Source organism: Micrasema longulum, unplaced genomic scaffold, assembly GCF_059751315.1.
Source record: "Micrasema longulum isolate JH-2025_06_02 unplaced genomic scaffold, ASM5975131v1 h1tg000320l, whole genome shotgun sequence".
Classification (NCBI taxonomy): domain Eukaryota; kingdom Metazoa; phylum Arthropoda; class Insecta; order Trichoptera; family Brachycentridae; genus Micrasema; species Micrasema longulum.
In genome coordinates, this window is record NW_028277524.1 from 1 (window position 1) to 26,942 (window position 26,942).

Consider the following 26,942-nt stretch of genomic DNA (forward strand, 5'->3'; position numbering starts at 1 on the left):
TGTAGTGGTCAAGACGCTTGACTCACACACGGAAGGTTCCGGGTTCGATTCCTAGTGAGAACACAAAAAATAAATGTGATTTTTCTCAAGCCTGGGTGATCTGTGATGTAATTCACAACTGTAATTAGATTTCCTGGCCTGTTGTTGTGCAAAAAAAGAAAATTATTACAAGAATTTCTAAACAAACAAACCAGCCGCGTGATACTCGATGGAAAATAGCCTATTTCACATATATCATCTCAATCTATATGGCGCGGCACGGTAAAATTATGATGGACCTATTTCAATTTGACAGTATTTGTATTTTCTTTACAAAACTCCATAGTTAATTACTTTTATAAAAATATCAATAAAAACGCCTTGGTTAACATAAATTTTTAGAAAATAATAAATATTAGCGTTTATTATTTACCTAAATATTTCAATTTTGGTGACCATTTTTAACGAGTTGTAAAAATAACTCACTTTTAGAAAATGGGAATCAAGTTGGGGTTCAGTGGGGTTCGAACCTCAGACCTCTGATCCGTAAGTCCGAAACATTAGCTAAGGGACCACAACCCGATTCAAATAATAAAGTAAAATTTAACAAAAGAGATTTAAATGATAATTTTTATAAAATCTTTATTTGAATTTAGCTATTGCTCTCAGCTAAATTTTTTGCAGGAAAAAATCGACTGGAGATTAGTCGGTCTCGTGGTATATTGGTTATTGCGTTTTCCAGGCATCAAATGAATAAATAATTGTAAAAAACTTAATATTTATCCACCGTATTGTATTTTATTATGCCATGTTGATTTTTGCCGTGGTGTGAAATGGGACAATTATGCGATATCACGAAGTAGGCTCGTGTTTTATACGTGCACAGCGTTCCAGTCTCCATGAATGTGCGGTAAGGTGAAATCACCCTTTTGAAGAAATATTTCATATCAACCATGTCGGGAATCGAACTCGAGACCTCTTGCATCGTAGGCAAATGCACTGACCATTTCATCACGAGGCCGACGTAAGTAAAAAGTATTGTAGATCTCGACATTTGCAAGAACCCCACAGTGGGGAAGTGTAATGCCAATGAAAAAGAAAAAGATAATACTAATGTTTTTTTAAAAAATATGGTAAAGAAAACCTACATTCACAATTTCGTAAAGGTTAAAAAACTCCGCTTATGTTAAAAATAACTTTTTAATGTGCTGAGTAGGCGGCGCAGGTGTAGACGCAGCTTTCGGAGATTATTTTCAAATGGGTAAGAACTACAGCATTATTTATTTTTAGCACGCGTCACACCGCGCAACACTGAGCGTTATGTGCGAGCCTAGCGGTTGACGTTGCAACCTGCGTCGGCTGAAAAATTTTAACCTTCGCCGATAAATCTCGTCCGCTGCGTTTTTTTGCTCTGGTCGTGTATATTTACGTGCCGAATTGTGATGCGTCCGCCACAGTCGATCCGAGCAGTCGTGAGGAGGAAAACGCGGGCGCCGTTCGAGTAATTACATTCCATGTCGCGACAAATCCATCGATTACCAATAAACTGTTTTTAAAAGCGCGACGCCGATGTGAATTTCTCCTTCCTAAGGTTAGTGGATTTTGAAATGTATCCCTTGACGGGCCATGTCTTTATTTGGCCGTCTTGTTTTTCCCATTATGCGGTGGTTTCATTTTTAGTTTTATGAATGGAGCGGTGTGTATTGAGTTGATTTACACGAGTTTTATACACAGCTGAGAGGAATTTTTAAATATGTAACAGGTGGAGTTAAATTAAGACATGCTTATGATCGTATTTTCAGGGACATGGTTTTAGTTTGCTACGTTCTCACAATGTATATGTTATGTCAGCTACACACTATTTTGTATTTTAGTTTACTATTTTGCCGCTTTTTAGGGTTTGATAAGACATTTTTGTGATTCTGCGAGCATTTTAGCGTGCGGTACTCTCCGCCCGAGTTACTTATAGAAGTACATAGGTAATAACATTGCAATATTATTTGTTCGCCGATACTTCGTCTCCGCTTACATTTATTTATGAACGTCTACATACCCGCAAGAAATTTACGTGACATTTAGCTCATTACTTTTACACATCCATTTTTTATTACAAGAAACGAACGTTTATTTTTTTGCGAGGGGAATATGGATGTCAGAATTTAAAACTCATATCCTGTCATTTCACACACTTTGTAACTTTAAACATCGCGCCGTTTATTCGTTTTTGGAATTTTTGTGTGCATTGCATTTTGGATTGAATACCTCTATTTAATTTTTAAAAAGCCCTTCAGGTGCCCCAGCATCAAGTTATTTGAGATCTTAGATATAAGGCAATTATATATATTAGAATATTAATATTTGTGAAAGCAAATTATTCTGCCAAATTCTAAAAGGAACACACTACCACTACCAGAAGTCAAACTAGAGGATGGGTCATGGGGTCTACCACAAACTCTGAATTCGGGCAAAGAAATTTCAGGTTTCTGGGCCCCAAAATATTCAACATGTTACCCAAACATTGCAAAACCATAATCGGATTCAATTTAATAAATTTGTGAAAAATTGTTACTGGGTTTAGGTCGAGAAAAATCGGAAAATTGACTCAAAATACATTCTTAAATAATAAATTAATATTGTACATCTGTACTGTATACCAGATGAACTAGCTGACAGGCGTCTAACGCTTAGATCAGCTACATCTACGGCGAGAGGAAAAGTTATTTTACCTCTACGCAAACAGCGCACTAAATTTAGTGAACGCGCATTTGCGGTCGCAGGCCCTATGGCATGGAATGCTCTCCCAGCAGAGGTGCGAGGCTGTGAAAGTGAAGCGATGTTTCGGAAAAAACTTAAAACCCACTTGTTCTCTAAATCATTTGAATAAATCCGTAGCATGTGACAGCAAAATAAATTATCTTAATTAAATTACAAATTTAAAAGAATCACTATGTAAAGCGCCCTTGAGGTATTTTGTTACGAAAATGGCGCTATATAAATTATCCATAATAATAAAAAAAAAAAAAGTAAATTAACTTGTAGGTAGTAATGTTATTGTTTATTTTTGCATAAAAAAATATTTATGCTTTATTAAGTTAGTTCATAACATCTTAAGAACTAATATAAACTTTTAATAATATTACAATTTTTTTATCAATATTTTTTTAATAGCATTTTTTCAAATTAATCTTAAATATTTCAATTTTTTCTATCCCCTTCATTTCTTCAGGCAACTCCATTGTACAGCTTCAATCCCTTGTACAATGAGTTTTGAGATTCCGTTTTTTTTCCTCATTGCTAATCTTATCTTTTTTTTTACCCCTTGTTTCATATATATGACATTGTTGGTTAAATTTTATTATTGTTTTTATTTTATTCATCCCCTTAATTATTTTATGCATAAAAATGTCCGCCTTAAAACAGGTTGTACCTAGTTAGGCAGACTAGACATGATCCAGAGAAATCTATTAAATCGTTGAAAATGGCCTTTAAAATTAAATATTTGCGTAAATCATAAGAACGCAAATATTTCTTTTTCTTTAAAAAAAATAAATAAAAAATACCGAAGTGCGTATGTAATAGATAAAGTAATTGTTATTTTTGTTAATAAACTATGATTATTATTACAACAACAACAACAAACCATCACGCCGTTTCCCCGTAGGGGTAGGCAGAGAGGATAGAACGCCATAACACTCTATCTTGGCATACAGACCTCGCTTCCTCTACATTCATACATCTTCTTATGCACGCACGCCGATTATTCCTACTTTTGACATGTCCATCTTCAAGTATTTGATGGACTTGATCGTGCCATGTCTTTCTCGGTCTTCCTCGTTTTCTGCATCCATCAACATTTGCATCGTAGATCCTTTTAGCCGTTCTTTCGCTGTCCATTCGCTCTACATGTCCAAACCAACGCAGCACCCCTTTCTTAATTCTGTCAATAATGCATGTCTCAGCCTTACACACTTCACGGATCTCGACATTTGTGCACCTATCGTACATCGTTTTACCACACATTCGCCCGAGGGATCGCATTTCGACAGCATTCAACCTATTTTCATCATCATTTTTCCAATTCCATACTTCGCTCCCGTACATTAGAGTTGGCACTAGAACTCCATTGTGAACGGCTAGTTTAGCCTCCTGCGATAATCATTTGTTTGCCAAAGTAGATTTCAGTGCACCGTTCACCCTGTTCCCGGCACTCGCCCTCCTTTCAATATCTTTCTCGGCCTTTCCGTCCCTAGCAAACATACATTAGTTTATTGTACATTATTTGAGACAGAAGTCCCAACTCCATGGGACTAAAAGTCCTGTGTTGAGATGGGACGAGCAATTATATGACACAGACACATGAGTATATCACCACAAATATAGGATCAGAAACATAAAAATAATTTAAATAAAATATACATAATATATATATATAGTTGGATAATTTATATAGCGCCATTTTTGTGAAAATCACCTCAAGGGCGCTGTACAATTAATAAATATCCCAGTACGTCTTGCAGGTACAGAGCGCATGGACGGTTGGAATTCTAGTTCCTCGTTTTCAATTAAGATCAATAAAAAATTATAACAGATAGGAGCTAGATTACAGGACGTCTTGCAGCTACAGAGCGCATAGACGATTGGAATTCTAGACCCCATTTATAAAATTGAGGTATTTTTAAGTTGGTATATGAAAGCTAGATAACCAATCATTGTGCAGCTACAAAGCGCATGGACGAGTGGAATTCTAGCAAAGTTAGAATGATATCAATAAATTTATAAAAAATAGAGCATAGTAGTAAGTTTGTCAAGTGTTCATGCCAAGAACTAAGCAATAAAAAACTAAATAAATAAAGCACTGTATCAACTCCATGGTTAACAAAGGGAGATAGATGTTCGAAGAGAATCTTTTGTAGACAGTAGGTAGATATCGTCACCATGTGGTCCACTAGGCTGCTGGAGAATTTCTGGAAAATATATATGGCACATCAATATGGTAAACAGTAAACTCAAACATTCGGAAAATCATCAAGGAGTTTCCTACTCAAATCCCTCCCACTAAGGAAAATCCAATCCTTAACTACTTTCTTGAAAATAGTTTTTGTCCTTGAGAGCTTAATACGCTCTGGCTGTTTTTTTTATTTACTTATTTTTTTTTTACAGTATACATAAGAGGTAAAACAGAGTATTAAAAAATAAAGGATAATTACATAGAAATGAAATACATATTAACAGTAAAAACGAGAAATGTTTATGAATTTTTGCTTCTATAATAAATAGACAGTTTTAATATTTTTGTGTAACATAAAGAGAAAAGAAAATGCTCTGTAAAAGATTCTAAGGTATTTTTTTTTTAGTAATGAAAAAAAGGAAATAAAGAATATAAAAAAAACATAAAAATATTCCTTATTATTAAAGGGCAACAAAATATATCATAGAAAAAAAGAGTTCATATCTTTAGTTTGAATCCAGGATAGTGCGTGTTTTTTAAAAGAAGAAAAATTTTGAAAGTTTGGAATTAATGAAACGTTATCAGTAAAAAAAGAATTAAAACAATGTGGTATTTCTAACACACGATTCCTTCTTTGACTTGATCTATTTGAATTACTTGTCAATAAATTTTGGTTCTTAAATATATATTTTAAACATTGAAAACAATTAACATATTACAACAGAGATGAAGAACATTTAAGAAAAGGTATTGTAGAAGTCTAGGCATCTACAGGGCTTATGACCTGTCAATGGCTGGTTTAAGTGGCCACTACTGTGTAACATTTACCATTTTGCCTATGTTTGAACATCCATATTTCTTCAATTCTTCCATCTGTTGATTTTAGTGAAGTTAAAGAACTGAAACCTTTATTGTTGCGAAGAGATTCATCTGACTGAATTATTTCACATACTAGGCAACGCCTAAGGAATATGGAAGTCTAGGCGATTACAGGGCTTATGACCTTTCATTGGCTGGTTTAATTGGCTACTTTACACACACCGTGTAACATTCACCATTCTGCCCATGTTTGAACATCCACATTTCCTCAACTCTTCCATCTGTAGACTTTTGTGAAGTAAAGGAGCTGAAACCTTTATCGCGCGGGTGAGATTCATCCGGCTGAACCAAATTACCCACCCGGCAACGCCTCAAAACAATTTTCCAATTTTCATACTTCTTCTTTTACCAGGTAGTTAATTCGACAATGTTTGAGTATGTCCAAATGCTTGCAGACCTGTTGGATTTCCTCCCTGGGGAGTTATTTTGTTTTCAGGCGACAGTTTCAATGACAGGTCATAAGCCCTGTTAATGCCTAGACTTCCATATTCCCTTATTTTATTTTATTTTATTAGGGAAATCAACAGTTCTACATACATATTTTTAGTAAACAAACAGATTCAGTGTATAAACTCAGAACCAATAACAGATTTCCACATAGTATACAAAGTTAGTAAAGAAAATATATTACATATCAAATAAATACATACAATTTATACATATAAAAATGTTATTTTCATGTACTCAATAATCAAAGATTTTTTAAATATTAATTTTAAGAAAATTAAGTTACTGTAAATTGGGCGGGATAAGGACAAGAATGCTTGAAGAGAGGATAAGGAGGGGAGGGGAGATGTACATTTAAGGTATTCTCCATCCCTGTTGTAATTTGTTAATGTTTCCTCGTTACATCCGAGATCTCGCTATTCCTGTGATCCTTATAACCAAGTTCGACTGTATATGTATTCGAATAAATTTTATTTAATTTTTTTAGGGGTTCATATGTTTCATAGGTTCAACATATTACAATATGATTTGAAAATTTACCCGCTGTTTACTTAAAAAAGATGCCGGTGGGGCCTGGCATAAAGCGGACCACAGCGTGTGGCTCGCACTTGCTGTTTAGTTTACGTACTGCCGTGTTCCTCAATTCTCGCTCTGTCGGGAGAACCCCCTCTATAGCCAGTGTTGCCAACCCTAAAAAACAAAGAACCGCAGCCCGTTACGGCCACAGTGCACTCACTTTGTGAACATGCCTCGTATGACTAAGTTTTTTACTGTCAATCTTAATAAATTAGAATCAATTAATATTAATAACATTTCAGAAATGTGTTTCGAACGTAGATTGTACACTAACAGCCAATAAGCTCTTAAAGCTGATACATTTATCATATTCATATCCTTACACGGTGATACATTGGGCACTACATAAAAACACAATGGGCAATTAACATGGATTTTTTATTATGTTATAAATTAATCTAAAAAATCACAAGCCTATCGGTACTATTCTTATTTAAACCTGTTAAGAAATAAGGGAGATATAAAGGATTAAATTCTAGTCAATTTGAATGATACCAAAAACAAAGAATTCATGACGTCATCAAGTATGACGTCTTCGGATGTTTTGTGACATCATCAGATTGTTTTCATCAATGTCTATGGATTTTATAGAGCATTGTAAATAGCTTCCTTTTTCTATGTGTCGTTTGTTTACATTTTCGGCGTCCTGTCATTTATCAAACGCTACGAGTTGTGATTTATAATTTTCATGATAAATTGATAATTCAATTAATCATTATCAAAATAAATTAATATTTAGAAGAGGTTGAAAACCGTAAAATAATAAAAGAAATTCGAGATGTAAGATGTAATACGTTTTCACTTTCATCTGTCAGTGCCTGGAACTGGAGCGTGGAGTGGGTAAGGGGGGGCTGAAGATAATATGCATAGACCAAATTTTAGAAATATGGATGTTCAAACATAGGCAAAATGGTGAACGTTACACAGTTTGTAATGTGGCCACTTAAACCAACCAATGAAAATGCCTAGACTTCCATATTACCCTCTCTAAAATGTTCTCCATCACTGTTGTAATTTGTTAATCTTAATGACTCCCGAGGGGGTGAAATTCAGTTTTTGTAATAAAATTTTGCAATATTGTAATATAACCATCTGGTTCAAGAAGACGTTTAAAAATTGGTGAATTGTTTTCAGGCGTTGCCTAGCATTCGAAATAATTCTGTCAGGTGAATCTCTTCGCAACAATAAAGGTTTCAGCTCTTACACAACATTAAAATCAACAGATGGAGGAATTTAAGAAGTACGGATATTCAAAGCAAAATGGTGAATGCTACACAGTTTTTAAAGTGGCCACTTAAACCATCCCTGTAAATGCCTAGACTTCCATATTCCCTTATTTAAGGTGTTCTCCATTTCTGTTTACATTTAAAGTTGATGAATTTGTAAAAAAATAATTTTAGGAAAGCGGGGGTCTCCCCAAAACATAAAAGGCTTTAGTAAGATTATAAAGCGCTTATTATAAAATACGTACAATCATTATTTCCATGTTATGTGTAAACAATCAACATCTAAAGCCACTTTGTGTTGTAAATTCTGTCGACATTTCTCTCCTTGCATTCGACGAATTGTGCCGATACGCAGTTATCAAAATAAAAACATTTACATTTCAAATTATATTTTAATCCATCTAATGGTGGTCTTAAAGTGATAAACCAACATTATAATTGCATTGTGTTTTTCTTCCTCGACTTTCTACATATTGTTCATTTATTAAAGTAATTGCCTAATCATTTAATTTAATAACTAATTTGACACTCGGCTTACGTCTGCCGTGGCGTAGTACTCCTGTAAAAACTTACCGGCAGTTTTTATTATCCCTAAACTTACTCGAGACTTATTGATTTATTTATTATACAGCACAAGTGCCTTTTTTCAAATTTTGTTTTTATTAATAAATTTCATATAAGGTACATGTTTAAAAAAAATTATATACATATCTACTTTTACACATCTAGTAAATGTTATCACAGTAACTCTCCAAAACAAGAGACTAACTCTTGTGCTTGGAGAGTGACTTACACTGTTGTAGTTTTTTATTGTTTATAAAAAGATAAACTAACTGTATTACAAAATAAAGCCTTTAGAATTATTTTGAAAAAAAACAGATACACGAGGGTAAAGTCGATGGTAAATGAAATGAAATTATTAACATATAAACAAAGAATATTTTACAATACAATGATATTTGTTCATAAAATTATAAACTCTAATAAAAAAACAGAATTTTGGAAAAAAATTGATCGGAACCAGCGTGAACACGATCACAATACTAGAGAAAAGAACAAAATTAGACTTCCATTTAGGAAAAAGGCAAAGTCACAAAATTCCATTTTATTTAAAGCAATCAAAAAGTATTACGAAATGGAAAAAAATATTTATGAAGAATAAAACATATCAAAATTTAAATAATGGTCAAGACATATGTGATAAACAATTTATAAATTAAATATATTTGCAATGTTATTATTAGAACACACGTAACAATATGTATGATATGTGTGCCCTACTTTAAGATTTAAATAAATAAAATTTAAAGTTTAATAATTTTTAAGAGTTTATATAATTTTAAATTCAAGTACATGAGAAAAAAATAAAAACATACGATATTTAAAGAAAAAAACATAAACAATAATACATTCATACTAATTAAAATTTAATGTAGTTTATACACGTGTTCAAAAAAATTTCTTTAGATTTACTTTAAATTTATTTATTGATATGTTATTTTTAATAGTTTTTAGTTCATTGGGAAGATTATTATAATTTTTTACACCTTTGAAGGCAAAGCTATTTTGACCATGACTTGCGCGGAATTTAGGAATTTTAATATTATGTTGGTATCTGAGTGACTTATTTATCTCAAATTCTTTTATATTTTCTTCGTACACAATTCCACATTTTTCGCGCCATGTTTGATTTCACGAGTAATTGCCACTTTTCCACGAATTGAGAGACGCCCTCTTGTTAGTAGACATGTTTATAATTCAGGGGTTAAGTTTTAACTGATCTGGTCTAGAACTCATTTGACATCACCCACTTGTAATGTTTATTGTGTATTGAAATAAACATAGAGCATTAAACAATCTAAAAAACACAGTGAAAACCCCCAAAACAAGCGTGTCATTCATAAACTACAAAAGCAGCTGTAAATTGTAGCAATGTGCCGAACCGGCACTCGCTAAGTTCACAAAGCTTGGATTTTTTAAAAACCATGTGTGTTCATTTTTCAATATTGTCAGCGAAAAATCCAATTAGGTACTTACATAGCTATCATAAACATAATCCGATCCCTACGCCCGGCTGTATTTATCTTTTACGTTAGCTGACCGTTTGGATTTTATCACTTAGGTTTTTATTTCGAGAATGATGTTTTTAACAATGAGGAATTCCAGCCCAACCCGTAATTAAATTTTAAAAATCTTTTTGCATACACGTGAATATTTAAAAATTTTGGAGTAGGATGAAATATCTCAAAAACGCACCCGAAAATAAATAAAAAATGTTAAAAATAGTATTCATTTTAAAATCGTAAATAATGACGTCACTCCTTATATCTACGTGCAGTATTTCCGGTTTCCGCTTTAAAGCCCCCGCACCTTGTAAGGAACGTTTTGACCATAGAAAAAAAAGAGTATAATTTGTGATTGAAAAGTTTTGACATTTCAACAGCGTTGCCAGATCTACGACCTGAAATCTGGCAAGTAATACTTTGTTGACATTTCAACCAGAGATTATGTCAACTTTCTAGGTTTTTCTAAAACGTCGAAACGTTCGTAAAAACAACCATAACATATAAATGAGCAAATTGCGATCAACTGAATGAAGTAATCGAAGCAATATTCCATAGATTCTTGTCAGTTTTGTTATCGGCCGGAGAAATACAACTTACCGCGGTCGGTGAAAGTAAGAACGCCAACCGTTTCATGACGTCACTACTGAAAAGAGACGCACTGATTACAGTCATTTGGCGCGGTATTTGATAAATGCAACTTTAAAAAATCATATCTTTGTAAATAACGCACAAAAATATATATATATATATATATATATATATATATATATATTTGCTTAGTTAAATAGTATGCTAATAGAAAAAAAAATATTAGATAACAGTGGAATTCCTCATTGAAGATTTTCTGTGTAATTTTTGACAATATTTTTGTTGGGTATGTCCGAGAAGTAGCTCGTTATAACAGTGAATAATTGTATGGAAAAAACCATGAACTAAAATGTCAACTAATGTTTCCCCGTTACATCAGAGATCTCGCTATTTCCGTGATCGTTATAACCAAGTTCGACTGTATGAATTATTTGCAATTAAAGTCTTTGTGGTTACAAGTATGATTACGTTTATTGATTTACAGTTTAAATTATAATTATTAAAAGAAATTTATTGTATCTAGTTAATCACTCATATTTTCACATAAGTTATAAAAGAATAATACTTTGTACCTACATTTTCACATATTAGTTTCGTAACAATGAAAAAAAAAACAAAAAAAATATTCTCTTAAAATTCTCATGCATATTTAATAGCAGTTTTACAACGGAGATGAAGAACATTTTATTTATTTATTTATTATAAAGAAACAAACAGTCGACAATGATATTTATTTATTTTTATTTTCTTTTATTCAGGAAACATACAGTACAGTTACAAAGTTTAATATTTTACACAATTAGACTTAATTCTAATGGATCAGTGAAGTTTCCATATTATAAAGCAATTATATGTAAGGTTAATTATGAAAGTATAAACAAGAGAAGGAAAAAGAAAAACATAAATGAAAGTTGTTTAAAAATTAAAATTTAAGTGAAAAAAAGATATTTTAAAGTTTGTAGTTTGTAGTGAGTATTTACAAATGGAAATAATATTAAAGATGAAGAAAATTCGTAAGAGTAATTAAAACTTAAGAATTGAAATAAAGAATGAAAAACATGCTCAGATGTAAAAATAAAATAAAATAGTAATAAATTTTTTTTAAAAAAATACAGTTTAAAGACAGACCAGCAAAGTTTCTAAATAAAAATCATACAACAATGTTTAAATATGTCCAAATGCTTGCAGACTGGCTGGATTTTCTCCCTAGGGAGTTGTTCATATTTAAATTTATTTCAACAGAGGGAAAACGGTTTTTGAGATATTAAACCAGCCAATGAAAGGTCATAAGCCCTGTAAATGCCTAGACTTCCATATTCCCTTCTCAAAAACGTTTTCCCTCTGCAGAGAGGCAGAGTTGTTCATATTTGAATTTATTTCAGCAGTGAAATAAATTCAAATATGAACAACTCCCTAGGGAGAAAATCCAGCCAGTCTGCAAGCATTTGGACATACTCAAACATTGTTGAATTACTACCTGGTAAAAGAAGAAGTATAACAATTGGAAAATTGTTTGCAGGCGTTGCCTAGTGGGTGATTTGGTTCAGCCTGGTGAATCTCACCCACGTAATAAAGGTTTCAGCTCTTACTTCACAAAAGTCAACAGATGGAAGAGTTAAGGAAATGTGGATGTTCAAACATGGGCAGAATGGTGAGTGTTACACAGTGTGTAAAGTGGCCTCTTAAACTAGCCAATAACAGGTCATAAGCCCTGTAAATGCCTAGACTTTCATATTCTCTTCTCAAAAACGTTTTCCCTCTCTGTTAAAATAAATTTAAAAATCATACATATTATTAAATTACGTTACAAAAAAAGGATGTGTTTATGTGTATTTGTATGAGAGTAAGTGTTTATGTGTATTAGTGTGGGAGTAAGTGTTCAGGAGTGTGCATCATTAAATAGTAAGGGGGATTGTATCGCAGCCAGAAATAAGGAGTCTTAATTTATTTTTAAATAAATTAAGGGGCATGTGAAATATATCAATAGATGAAAAAAAAACATTATAGTTAGAGCAAGAACGATAGAGGAAAGAGTGTTGTGCATAGTTAGTGGCTACAGACTGGCAGATGGAACAAATACTTATTTCTTGTCACGCGAAAGGGGACATTGAGATTAATTTTAGAGAGTAGGTTAAAAGAGTCTACTATATTATTTAATAATTTATGTAAATAGCATAATACAGATGCAGTGCGTCTTTATGTTATACAACTTTATTTCTAGTAAATGTTACATAACTCTTTTTCTAGTATGATTGCAAGAAATTTGTAGTTAAATTGTGTAAAAGTTGTTTTTTTTTATTTTAATTTCTACGATTGACTAACGTGTCAGTTTTTCAAATATTTATTTAATGATAAAAGTATTTATATCACCTAGTGCAAGGGTGGCCAACCCGCGGCCCGCTGGGTACCTGCTAATGGCCCGCGGGGCATATTATGCAAAAAAAAACATAAAAATTGTTTTTACTATGGATAATGCATGTAGCGCCGTTTTCGTATAAATATACACCAAGGGCGATTTAATGGTGTACATAAAACCGCCAAAAGAACATTCCAATACTGCTAGGATCTTAAGGAAACAGGATGCAATCACATTTCATGTGTAATTAGCAAATGAATTACAGTGAAACCTCTTTCTATCGTTTTCAAAGGGACTTATTGAAATAAACTATGAATGCGGGAAAACAATGAGTGCGGGAATAAGAGGTCAATACACAAGGAGATAAGATGGGGTGAAAATGCCGCCCTGGCAATCTGCATTACCATTCAATCTGCAGGTTCAAATTATAAAAAAGATACAAGTTTCAGGTGTAAATAAATGAATTTAAATAAAATTAGAAAGCAGAACAAAAACAAAAAAAATATTAAAGTTTATTGCATTGGAAATAATCTTTCATCGACGTTTATTTTTTTCTTGTTTTATTCCCGTAAGTCAACATTATATTTTGGGCTTTGCAAATAATATTTTTTTCGGCATCAGTTATTGAATGTGAGCAGTAGAATGTTTTTAATCTTTCGAAGATGGTGCATGCTTCTGAAAATGAAGGTACAGGCGGCGGCTCCTCTTCATCAATTTCGACCTCTTCAGCTGTCTCCTTCAATCTTGCGCCACACAAGCTTTCGATAGTTTCTATCCCACAAAATTGTTGAAATTCGTCTGTATCTCGAGTCTTAGCCAATCATCTTCAGAAACCTTAACTTGTTCTGATTGTCATTATATCTCTCTTTCTCTTTCGAACGTTCTGCGCACTAGAACATACACAAAATATGTCAAATACGGGTCGTAATTCAAACGATGAATGCGGTAAAATGGTGGATAGAGAAACGATCGATGCGATCAATTTTTGTATGTTTTATATGAAATTATTTCGGAGTTGGAAGAAAAAAACGACACATCCGGGAAAATGATTATTCAAGGAACGATAGATAGAGGTTTCACTGTATATTCAGAATAAATTATAAATGTATTTAAGAAATACAGTTTAAATTCGTTTACAAAATAAAGAAAAATCTCTTGATATAAATAATAACTAACTAACTAACTAACCATCACGCCATTTCCCCAGAGGGGTAGGCAGAGAGGATAGAACGCCACACACTCTGTCCTGGCACACTTCCTTTGCTTCCTTCACATTCATACATCTTCTCATGCACGCACGTCGATTATTCCGACTTTTCACATGACCACTTTCAAGAATTTGTTGTACTTGATCATGCCATGTCTTTCTCGGCCTTCCTCGACTTCTACAACCAGACACATTCGCATCATAAATCTTTTTAGCCGTTCTTTCATCATTCATTCGCTCCACATGACCGAACCATCGCAAAAGACCTTTCTTAATTTTGTCGATAATGCTTAACTCAGCCTTGCATTCTGCTCTAATTTCGACATGATATGACAATGAGTTTTTTTATAATTAAAACTAACTCGCCAGTTCGTCGGTACTAAATTAAATTCTCACACTGTTAAAAGCATCCTATTTTATTTGCTTTAGTTGTTTCTTCTTTTCGTGGAGAATCATAACATAATCTACAAATATTTTTATATCCTTTTAATTTTAATAATAACAAAATCTAAAATATAATCATACCTTTTTATTTTTCTTAAAAACAAAACCCTTCCTTTACAGTTAATAAGTTAAATTTCTCAAATTTTTTCAAAAATAAAAATGGAAACATTTGCGTTCTTATAATTTAGCCAAATATTTCGATTTTTGGGGCCATTTTGAATGAGGTGTAAATAAATCACTCTTAGTGCCAAAAGTGCCATGAGTCGGCTGGTGAAGATCTGGAAGAATCGCAGTATAACCATCAACACCAAAAAGAGACTGGTGAAGGCCTTGGTTTTCTCAGTGTTCATGTACGGTGTGGAGTGTTGGACACTGAGGGAATCTGAAAAGTGAAGAGTGAATCTGAAGAGTGCTGCGGATTCTGTGGACGGCCAGACGTACGAATGCATCTATTCTCCAGGAACTGGACATAAGAGAAAGACTGATATCCATGTGCGAGAAAAGAATCCTGCAGTTCTTTGGGCATATTTCCAGGGGAGACTCTGATAGTTTGGAGAAAACTATTCTCCACAGTCACTGAATTATCAGAATCATCACTGTTGAATGCCTATAGAAGAGCGCAAGACCGTTCCAGATGGAGGAAGACTGTCCACAGACGAGCCATGTCGGAGTCAGGCGTAATCACCATCCTCAGACATGAGGCACGGATTGAAGAGAAAATGGAAATCAAGTTGGGGTAGAGTGAGGTTCAAACCTCGGACCTCTGATCTGTGAATCCGCAACACTAGCCACGGGACCACAACCCGATTAAGGGTATATTTGTATAACATAACAAAAAACCAAAATGCGCTAAAAATAAGCACATTTACTCTTTGAATTTGTGCCTTTTATTTCAATGTGGGTCGTGGTACCGTGGCTAGTGTTGTGAACTCACGGATCAGAGGTCCGAAGTTCAAGCCCCACTGTAACCCAACTTGATTTCCATTTTCTAATAGTGAGTTATTTACAACTCGTTGAAAATGGCCACCAAAATTGAAATATTTGGGTAAATTATTAAAACGCTAATATTTCTTTTTTATAAAATAAATGTGTATTTTAACTCATAAGGTTTAATGATAAAAACGCCTAATTTTGGGCGTTTCGAAGTGACTTTTAACTTAATTAAACTCGTTTCGGTTTAGGCCGAACTAGAACAGAAGCCGACATCCAATTTCACTTTACATTACAATTTTTATAAAAATGTTTGATTAAACCAACGATTTTAATTGAAATAATCTGCTGGTTATCATCGCAATTTCAACTAAGATTGTGCTAACCCTGAGTTTATATAGTTAGAGATAAAATATATTATAAATAAGTCATTTCTTATCGACAATATTTTGAGTATATCCAAATCTTCATAGACACGTAGTGGATTTAACCTTCTAGGAAGATTATCAATACTGATAAGTGTTTCAAGAAAGATAGATAATTTCTTTGATAAAGCAATAAGGATGTCTACAAGGCTTGCGACCTCATTGGCTGATCAAGTGATCACTCGACGCACTCTATAGCATTCACCGTTCCACCTTAGTATGCGTTGTGATTATGGAAAGAAAAATATGTGATTCTGAATGTATTTTTTCTCCTGAAATAAAAAACACGAGGTGTCCAATATTCAGGACATAGAATTAAGAATAGTCCAGAAACCGCATACACGCATCTAACAGAAGGCTAAAGAGTAGTTTTACGTTTTGACCCATTAGTTTCTTTGTAGACGTCGCTCGGTACGCAACTCCCGATTTGAAATTAACTATGCCGTGTTGTGTCCTTTTAAATACTCCTGAGATCTTGAAGAAACAGGATGGGATCACATTTCATGTGTAATTTGCAAATGCATGTATAAGTAGCAAATGCATTTTTTAAAAATTGAATTATTTTTCCGTCTCTCAGATTGTCAAAGAAAACAAAATGGACATTTCGGTAGTGTTGCCAGAATAGTAATTATTTTTTTAACCTACTTTGCTCATCTAATGAGAAAACGAATGAAAATTGGACCTCGGATTAAACAACGCTGTGGTGGACATTTGGCCGACATTATCTTTAAACGTGAAATATTATTTAACATGATATAAAAATATCCGTTTTGTGTGAAATAAAATTAGTTTTATATTTCAGGTTCAAAGCTCATTAGTTAAATTACTCTTATTAAATGACCCTTTACTTATCTACTCTGTTGTGTCAATCAATTTTTCCGCGTGCACAATAAAATTTTAGAGAAATTTGTGTTATGATTATATTTTTTCCCATCTGGCAACATTACGCGGCGACTTCACGAATGCGCGCGTCGAAAGTGGGGGAATTTTCGGAGACAGTCTGATGTATTCACATGTGATTCTACGCTCCTTCCGGACTATTCTTAATTCTATGATTCAGGCATTTATAATTTCAAACAATGTAATATTTTTTATTCTCAGAAGAACTTGTTTTTTTTATCCTCATTCCAATTTTGAAATAATTTGATTTTTCTAATGTGGTTTTTCTCTTGTTCCAGGAGCTATGAACTTCTATTTCCACCTTCAGCTCTGGTAGCAGAACTGTGGTTGGTTTACGGCCGAGACAACGCAGCAATTAAACTAAAAACGTCGCGTCAAACCCTTCCACGTGCATTGGACAAAATATTGTGCTAACTTATACCAAAATATACGCGTTTCTGTTTATTTTTTTAAAAACTTTATTTAGTTTTCTATGTTAATTATAGTCTTATCGATCAAGAGATAATAATCGTGTTTAAAAATTGGTGCTTTCGCTTTTAAGAAATAATAGTTCCTAAATTTGATATATTTTTTCATCGTGTTTTCTCATATTTCTGCTATAATGGCTTCTTCGCATCATCTCGTAACGGTCTGTCTGTGCTTACTCTGCGCGTCTCATCTGTCGTGTTCCGCTCACGATGGGTCCATCGCGCCCCCGCAGGGATTTACGGATTACCAAAACGTCAGGCCGGAAAGACTCAAAGGAGTCAGCGATATACAGGAGGACCGGTATTCCAAAGACTACAGTATCTTAAACTACGCTAGCGAAGAAGATTGGCGATCGCGCGGCAACGATGTCGCGTACGATCGCAACGATCGTTACTCCGAAACGACACGACGGCCGTATAATAAGCGCAGATACGACGAACTCAAAGACAATAGTTTACGGCACCGCCGAAGACAATCTTTACTCGGTTCCGGGCGTGGTAAAATTGAAGGTTCTAACGAATTCCACAGCGACATATCAAGACGAATCGAAGATATCGAAAGCCGGATCGGAGCAAGTCCGCATTTAGAAGAGCTCACCGCAATCGAAAAGAAAAACCTTAGGTTAAGCAAAGTTTGGATGCGTAGAAATGACGTAGAGCCTCGGGTGATCATAAACATTTTCGAAGACGGTCGTGTGGCGCAGGACGCCGTTCCGTCTGCGGGCGTTCGTTTAAAATCCCCGCTCGAACCGATCGATCGGCTACGATCGGACGAACACCCGAACAGCCGAACGTCCGCGGAATCGAACCAAAGCGGAGACGAGATTCGATTCAAGAGAAAAAAGCGCGACGCACATCTGCAAGACGGTCATATGAAAACCGCCGACAATTCTTCGGATTACAAAATTGCATTGAAAAATATAGACGTGGATTTTTACATCAAAAAGCTGTTTATACAGTTTGGAGACAGGGATTCTATGACGATGGACCTGGCAGGCTTCGATCAGATGCTGAAGGAGTTAGATTTGGATAGAATGGTGTTGGATCACGGGTCAGTACCTCCGATAGAAACCATCGTCAACGGAGTTAGATCGAACTCAACCAATGTAGCAGTAAGTAAATTTAATGCAATTACAATTTAGATTAATTTAATACGAACTAAATTTGTGGCACCAAAAAGGGGAAAACATTTTTGAAAAGGGAATATGGACTAGGCTTCTGTGAAGAACGGTTTTGTGAAGAATCGCCTCAAGGGCGCTTTACAGTTGCATATGTAAACTTACATTCTAACTGAGGCACACATTTGACAGTGAAAGTCAACTGCTTTCATGCTTTTACCACTAAGCAAATGTATGTATTCTATCGGCGGAGGCATTTTAATACTCGACAGCGAATGTAAACACGATTGACTGATGCCGCAATGGCATCTGCGGCTTGTCAACAGATGTAGGTACACTGTGCATGCGCGGGGCATTGACTTACTTACGTTGTATTCAAATTAAGGTGACGATATATAAATTATACAGGAATCACCGCTTTCTTTTGATAGGTAAAGACTGTTCAAGAATTAAAGTTCAATCCGAACCCGGAGACTTTGGCTCTAAGAGTTCAGCATACATTGGACACCATTTATTGATTTAAAAAAATATATTCTTAATTTTAAAATGGGATGTTTTTTTCTTACAGTGTGTGAACAGTGCCGATCTAGTGTCAAGTATAACAGCGCAGCAAGTAGACCCTCACGCCGGGCACTCCCACAGCCACGCGGAGGAAGAACCAACGAAACCCGCCAACCAATCGCTCCAACTGTTCAAGGGTAGCATCAAGGTAGGGGCTAAACTTCTGCGAAGAATCTGCCCCATCCTCTTGTACCAGAAGGTAGCTCCGACCTCGTACGAGCGCCAGGGTTGCGTAGTCGAAAGAGAGTACCCCAAATCGAGTGGAGGTAAGCTAGACGCGTTTCCATTGCACGTGTTCGAAAACGACGACGTCGACGACTTCCACGAAGCGAAGATTTCCGAAAATCGCACAGCAGTCTGGATATATTCCTCGCTCTGCATTCTAGCGATCAGTGCGTGCGGTCTGCTCGGCGTCGCCGTCATCCCGATCATGCATCACGTGTACTACCAGCAAATCCTTCAGTTTTTCGTCGCCCTCGCCGTCGGCACGCTCTCCGGGGACGCGCTCCTCCATCTCCTGCCGCACGCCCTGTCCCCCGACTCCCACGGGCACGGGAAAGGCAGCGAGCACTCCCACAACGACAGCATGTGGAAGGGGCTCGTCGCCATGATGGGCGTCGTGTTCTTCTACTTCACGGAGAAGGGCCTCATGCTCATAACGGAATGGCGCAAGCGAAGAATGCGCAACGACGCCGACAAGAATAAGTTCCCGCCGACCGTCCGCGTCATGCGCAACGATTTCGGCTGCCTCAAGGGGTCCGGGAGCTTCAGCTCGCACACCGAAAAGGACGGGTTTTTGAAATTGCCGACGGCGCTGTCCGTGTTCAAGCCGAGCTCGAACAGGAAAAGCGACGACGCGAACGCGGTCCCGAGCTCGGGAAAAATATGCAAACACAAGTATTCCGAATACCCGTATTGCTACGACGAAATCGCTACTGAAACTACCGAAACGCACGACGATCATCACGTTCGGAACAACGCAAAGAACGATAAAGGGTTGTGCGTTCTGTCCTTCAGTTCAATGGCGGAAAAAGAAAGCGCAAACACCGAACCGGACGTTAACGACTCTCTTCTTTCCGATTCGAAAACGACCTCAGCGGCGGGCCGGACGAACAATAAGGAATATTTCAAGGGAGACGCGAGCGCTGCCCTCGACGGAGCCAACAAGCCGGAAGCCAACGGAGGAAAGAAGAAGTCTGGAGTCCACATCAAAGAGGGTCACGTTAGGTCGAGAAGTGCTGATCGTGCTATGGAAATTGAGGACTTGGAATTGAAGAAATTCAACCCTGAAGAATACACCGTCATTTTGAGGTAAATAACTATATTTCATTAGGTGTTGTATGACTCAGAAACCCTTTTTTTTTTAAATTTATTTTTTTTTTCTTTCTGTTGACGCCCATGGGGCTTTTACATTATACATACTATATAATAAGAAAAAGTTACACATTAAACATAATTAACATTTTATCAAATATAAAAATTTAAAAAATATATTTTTTAAATTTAAAAATAAAGTTACATAGTTAACATAATACACCATTAAGACATAATAATACATACATTATATTATGTTTATAATATGAGGCATAGTAGGATTAAAATAAAACATAATTATTATTATTTTATTTTTTTTACACCGGTAAACTAAACTTTAAAGTGAAGTTATCCAAAATGTTGAAAACTGAAAAGGGTTTTATAAACTAAAAATATAAAACATAACACGGGCTAATCCTCATCTAATCAATGAATTCATGACTTATTGACCTTATTGTTTATTATTATTTTTAGTTCTACAATAATACTGTCGGCCTCGTGGTGTAATGGTCAGCGCATTTGCCTACCACGCAAGAGGTCTCAGGTTCGACTCCCGACACGGTTGACATGAAATACCTATTTAAAATGGCGTTTCCACACTAGAATATTTCACAGTCCCTGGACTGGTATCTGAAGCGTTAGACTGATCACCTTACCTCGACGTAACAAAAAATGATCAAAATACGCTGCAATCGGTGTACCAATGCAGTGCCCTATGCACCATTAAGTGCGGAAAGGGAATGATGATGATATATCACAGGGAGCTCTGTAAAAATTGTAAAGAGACAAATACAGATCTTTATATTTATGGCATAAGAACACACGTGTATTGATTATTTAAATTTTACTTGAGATGAAAGTTATAGTTAAAATCTGTAAAAAATAATTAAGAAAATAACAAGTTTTTATAGTGGTCTTGTTGATAGCCAGCAAAGTGTTAAAATTATATCTGGGATTCGCTTGTATAAAATATATTTATTTATGCTTTAGAAAAATCTTAACATAATGGTACGTAAAACTCTTCTTTTTTGCTGTTACAGAGAACACTCGCAGACTCACCACGGCCACTCGCACTCGCACGGCCACGTCCACTCGCCCCCCTCCAGTCTCAGTTCCGTGGTCTGGATGGTCATAATGGGAGACGGGCTGCACAACTTCACGGACGGCATGGCTATAGGTAAGACTGATGAGCGGCTATATCGATAACTCCATTTCGAGAGTATCTTTTTTCATATTCCTCCGATGGCGTCGGCACACCGCTTTACGCCTCGGCTTCCGGAACCGACCTGGCTCTGGTCATGCCGATTGGAAGAGCAATCGGGCAGCTGAACACGGTTTAGGAGCCAAATACTTATTGACCCTCCCTCCCCGGTGCGCGGTGATGTGCAGCCAGTACACATTGCGTCTAATAACTATAATATCTTTATAAATATAATAAATATTGGGTTTAGATTTTCAGTATTCCTCCATTACACATTTACGTATCCACTGAAATAATTTGTTATTAAATGATAAGTACTTATTAGGCACAAAAAAAGCATTTTATCAGAAATCGGGTATAAATTACAAATTTAAATTTATTTCAACAGAGAATGACCCATTCACCTTCACACATGCTGTGCTGTCCTTATACAGTGACGCAATAGCCCTCGTCAGGTTACCATTTACTCCATACTCCGATAAAACCTTCCACAATTTCTCTCTGTCAACTCTATCAAATGCCCTTTGCAGATCGACAAATGCGCAGAAAAGTTTCTGATGTTTAGCCAGAAACTTTTCTGTCATATTTCGCAGAGCAAATATAATCTTCTTTCAAATGATTCAAATGTAAATAAAGAAGGGGCGTCTCTAAAATTAGTGGGTTTCACACTTTTATGATAACTGCTTAAACAATCTTCTTTCCAAATTATATTTCTTAACTTAAATAATATTTCTATTGCTAAATTTTTAAACTTTCAAACATCGACGTAAGATTTTATTCTTCATGCGTCATCCGCATGTCTCAATTTAGTCAAATGTCAAAATTAGGCACATAAACAAAATGGTCAATTACACTTACCTACTTTAAAATTAGTTTAAGACAACAATTTACACATTTTTTTTATTTACCTCGGTTTTATTCACCATTTTGGGCAAATGCGGGGCCGCACGGCTCGGCGTCTTTTGACAGATCGAATGAGTTTCGAAAAAATTTCAACGTTAAACCGTATTTTTAAAATTTTTTTTTTTTACATATTTATTTTATTTATTCATATTTTTTTTGCTTACAAACTATAATTAATAATAAAAATAATGTGACCTCACTGGGTTGTCCCGTGCCGAGGACACTTAACATTATACTTTTTTAAAATTACATTTGAGAATAAACAAAGAAGACTAACTTAAAAAAACGAAGATAATTAACAAATATTCAGACTGTTTTAAAAACAAGGTATTTATGTACATCTATATTATTTATGTTACAAAACGCACAATGAAAATAACAAAAACCTAACATAAGTTATACACGTGTGGAGCAGTTGATTCAATATTGGTATGGGCGAATGAGACAATCCATTTTACTTCTACCTAGCTCCACTATCCATTTTTAATAGCCTTTTTAAACATTTTCTCGTTACTAATTGTTTTAATAGATAGTGGAAGTAGGTTATAGATTTTAATTGAATATTACTCAAAATACCTTTGTCCGAAAGTGGTATTAGTTTGTATTTGTTTAAGTTGTCTTAGTGTTGAGGATCTAGTGATTATATTATTTGTATGTGATGTATTGTGGGGGTTATGTCATTCATTTGAGTAAGAGTAGTTTTTGAATCCATAAGCGAGTATTGTTTTAGCGTATAATTGTTTTAGTGTCATAAGTTGTGATTTATGGAATATTTCTTCAGTAGATGTCTGTATCGGGACTCTGAGTATTATTTTAATGATGGATGTTTGTGCAACAAATACACTATTTAAAACTGTGTCACTCGCACCACCCCAACCGATTATACCGTACTCCAAAATTGATTGGCACAGTGCAAAATAAATCTTTAAAAGCTCCTGTACATTAATTATATTTCGAATTGTTTTGAATATATACGTCAGTCTCTTAAATTTTTTAGTAATATTTTCAATCTGCTGTTTCCACTTTAAATTTATATCAATAATAACTCGTAAGTGTATAGAAAATGTATAGAAAAAATGGGACCCAAACTTTTCGGAACGTAAAAACGAGGTTTTACTGTAGTTTTTCCTGTGTCCGAGCGATAAATAATTCAGTTCTGTGCGTCACTTAAATTTCTAGAATAATATCTCTCTCTCCAGGGGCCGCCTTCTCGAGCAACATCGCCGGCGGCTTCTCGACCGCCATCGCCGTCCTCTGCCACGAGCTGCCGCACGAGATCGGCGACTTCGCCGTGCTGCTCAAGGCGGGCATGTCCGCCAAGAGGGCCGTCTGCTACAACCTGCTCTCGTCCATCCTCTGCCTGCTGGGCATGGTGGTGGGCATCATCGCGGGCCACGCGCCCGAGGCGACGGCGTGGATATTCGCCGCCGCCGCCGGCATGTTCCTGTACATCGCGCTCGTCGACATGGTGAGTGCATTTGCACGCCGACCGCCCCAATGTCAATTTGCATTTTTAGAGGAAGTTCAGTGCCAAAGAAAATTGGATATAAAATGGCTCAGAGACACTTTCTTAATCTTATCAGTTTTACCAGATTCAGATTTACACTCTCGCCCGATTTCATCATTCGTAACAACCCTGTCATACATTGATTTCACACACATTGCTGTTAATTTTGATCTGTTATTCATTGTTTTTATAAATGTAAATAATATTATTAAGTTAGTATAAATATAATCTTCACCAACAAGCTACAGAAAGTGGCTTGGTGGGATTTTAGTTTTAGTAAAAATATAACAAGTTAAATTTTTTTTTAAATTTTAAAAATGTATAATTATACTATTAAAAAAAAAAAAAAAAAATTCGTCCAAGAGATCGCATTTCGATCGCGTTCACTCGGCTTTCATCCTTTCTCTGCCAGTTCCATGTTTCACTTCCATATGTACGGAGTGAAACATGGAACACTTATGTAAGTGCTGGCACTACAACTCTGTTGTGCACTGCCAATTTAGCTTCGATTGACACATTTTTATTAGCAGTTACCGTGCTTATAGTCTTTAAAATATAGCTTGATTAGAATAACAGTTGTCAGCAAAAGTGAGGACATAACTTTGTAGTAACATCTAAGGAGTTATTTATATTGACAAAAAAAAAATCATTCGTATCTGGCATGTTAATTAATTTTTTTAATACAACGCTTGACATATAAATCAACATAAATATATACAATCAGCTTTAAAACTAAAATAAACCTAATTATTAACGACGTTCTTACAAAGTTACATCATTTTGCAAAAATGTTAGAGATGAGACAAATTGATCGATGTAAATCGATCAAATGAAAAATAATTCATTTGTTGTTATTCATGAAAAAAAGTATTTAATGTATTTTTTTTTAGTAAATAATTGTCTTAAACACACTATAATAGGCTTGTTTATGCGTTTTTATATCAATTTTCGGAAACAGAGTCTCATGTTTGCATGAAAAAACTGATAAAATCGATTTGATCGGTACATGATCAGTGATCAATAATTTCCCATCACTAGTGCCATTAGTTTGACAGCTGTCATTTTAATCGAGCTATATTTTAAGGACCATAGTGCGCCATTCATTTACTCTACTTTCAACATCTTTTTCTACTCTTCGGTCTCTCGAAAACATGCTTACCAGATACACAAACTCTTCTGCTTGTTCAAGACATTCGTCGAAGATAATTTTTAATAATGTGTTCTCTAAAACGTCACTTATTGTTCACAAAAATATATTTTTATTTACGCAATGGAAAACATTAAAAAACAAGCGTTTATGTATGTATTTTTTTTATTATTCTAGATTCCCGAGCTGTCATCTTCCCACTCCAACGAAGGCTCCCTCTGCCAGTGCCTTCTTCAATTCTCCGGCCTCGTGTGTGGAATCGGTATAATGCTGCTCATAGCCATGTACGAACACGATCTGAAGAAACTCTTCGATTGAGAGACCCCAGAACTAACGATCAATCGCTGGATCACAACACTTGTTCGATTTGCCTTACTGTACATAATTATAATGCGGCCGCTCAAAACGGATCAACCCTCGGAGAATGGGCGGAAATATTTGGAGCATTGCCTCACACTTAACAGTAATTCCTAATTCATTTATTTCAATGTCAATTCGACAATTAGTCAATTCAATCAACAAACTAATAAATAAAAATCGACAACGCAATTAAAACCGACAAATCTTTTGCCAAGCTGCAAATATTGTACGATCAGCTCTTTCCAAACAGCCTGTGCTTGTACATCCTTGAATTTCTTTGTTGACAAAGTCTGAATATCAAAAGGTATGCACTATAGAAGCGTACGCAGTTTGAGGCAAAAGAATAACTGATATTTTGGAGTCAATTCAATTCAATTAATTTATTTAAATATAACATATACATTACAAACATATATTCAATACGTACATATTATAAAAAAGAAAAAATACATGAAAGTGACTCATGTCAAAGTAGTAGGAGAATCCTGCTCCGGAAAACCCCTTCGGATACATGGAACAGATCAATATCCAGAGCGATGTTGTTCAGCATAGCGGTAGCCTTTCCAACAGGCATAACCATAGGCACGTTGGTCCTGTATATCGGTGTTTTGTGTTCTGATGGGCTACTGGGCTTTGAATCTCAATTTGTTTATTATTTAAACAATCTAAGACCAATCGACGATGTTTTAAATAGGTCCAAAAGTTTGTAGACATGCCCGATTTCCTCCTAAGGGAGTTATTTAGATCTAAATTTGTAGCAACGAACAGAAAAAACATTTTTGAGAAGGAAATATAGAAATCTTGACATTATAGGGCGGCTTATGACCGTTTTCAATTAAATATAACATATACATTAAAATATAACATATACATTACAAACATACATTAAATACAAGGACATATTACAAAAAATAAAAAAAATACATGAAAGAGACTCATGTCAAAGTAGTGGGAGAATCATGCTCTGGAAAACCCCTTCGGATACATGGAACAGATCAACATCCAGAGCGATGTTGTTCAGCGTAGCGGTAGCCCTTCCAACGGCAGGGTGGTCCTGGTTATCGGAATATAAAACAATCTATGCTGACGCTGTCTTAGGTAATTATCAGAAACATACAAACCAATACTCATCATAATCTCAGAATTATCGGCAATACTGCGCAACCATCGATAAAAATGTGTAGGCAAATACACATTCCTTCTAGTCTCTAAACTGTTGTAGCCGAGCATACCCTGGAGAAACTCGGTCGGGTAGAGCCGAGGATAATACCCGCACTCTCATGTAGAGATGTCTCAGAAACTTCTTTTGGATTTTCTCTATCATAAGAGAGTACAGTCTAGTAGTGGCACAGCCAATTACAACAGTCATATGAAGAAACAAATATACAAGAAA

At 35.3% G+C, this 26,942-nt stretch overlaps 1 protein-coding gene across 1 annotated transcript; it reads left to right on the plus strand.

Moving 5' to 3' along the window:
* Nucleotides 1-1,296: 1,296 nt before the first annotated feature.
* On the plus strand, nucleotides 1,297-26,942 carry foi (solute carrier family 39 fear-of-intimacy). Its single transcript, XM_088224924.1, has 6 exons — nucleotides 1,297-1,570; nucleotides 17,250-18,550; nucleotides 19,125-20,428; nucleotides 21,472-21,608; nucleotides 23,735-24,003; nucleotides 25,367-26,942. Exons 2-6 carry the CDS (start codon nucleotides 17,573-17,575, stop codon nucleotides 25,505-25,507), a joined length of 2,829 nt encoding a protein of 942 aa, XP_088081050.1. The 5' UTR covers nucleotides 1,297-1,570; nucleotides 17,250-17,572; the 3' UTR covers nucleotides 25,508-26,942.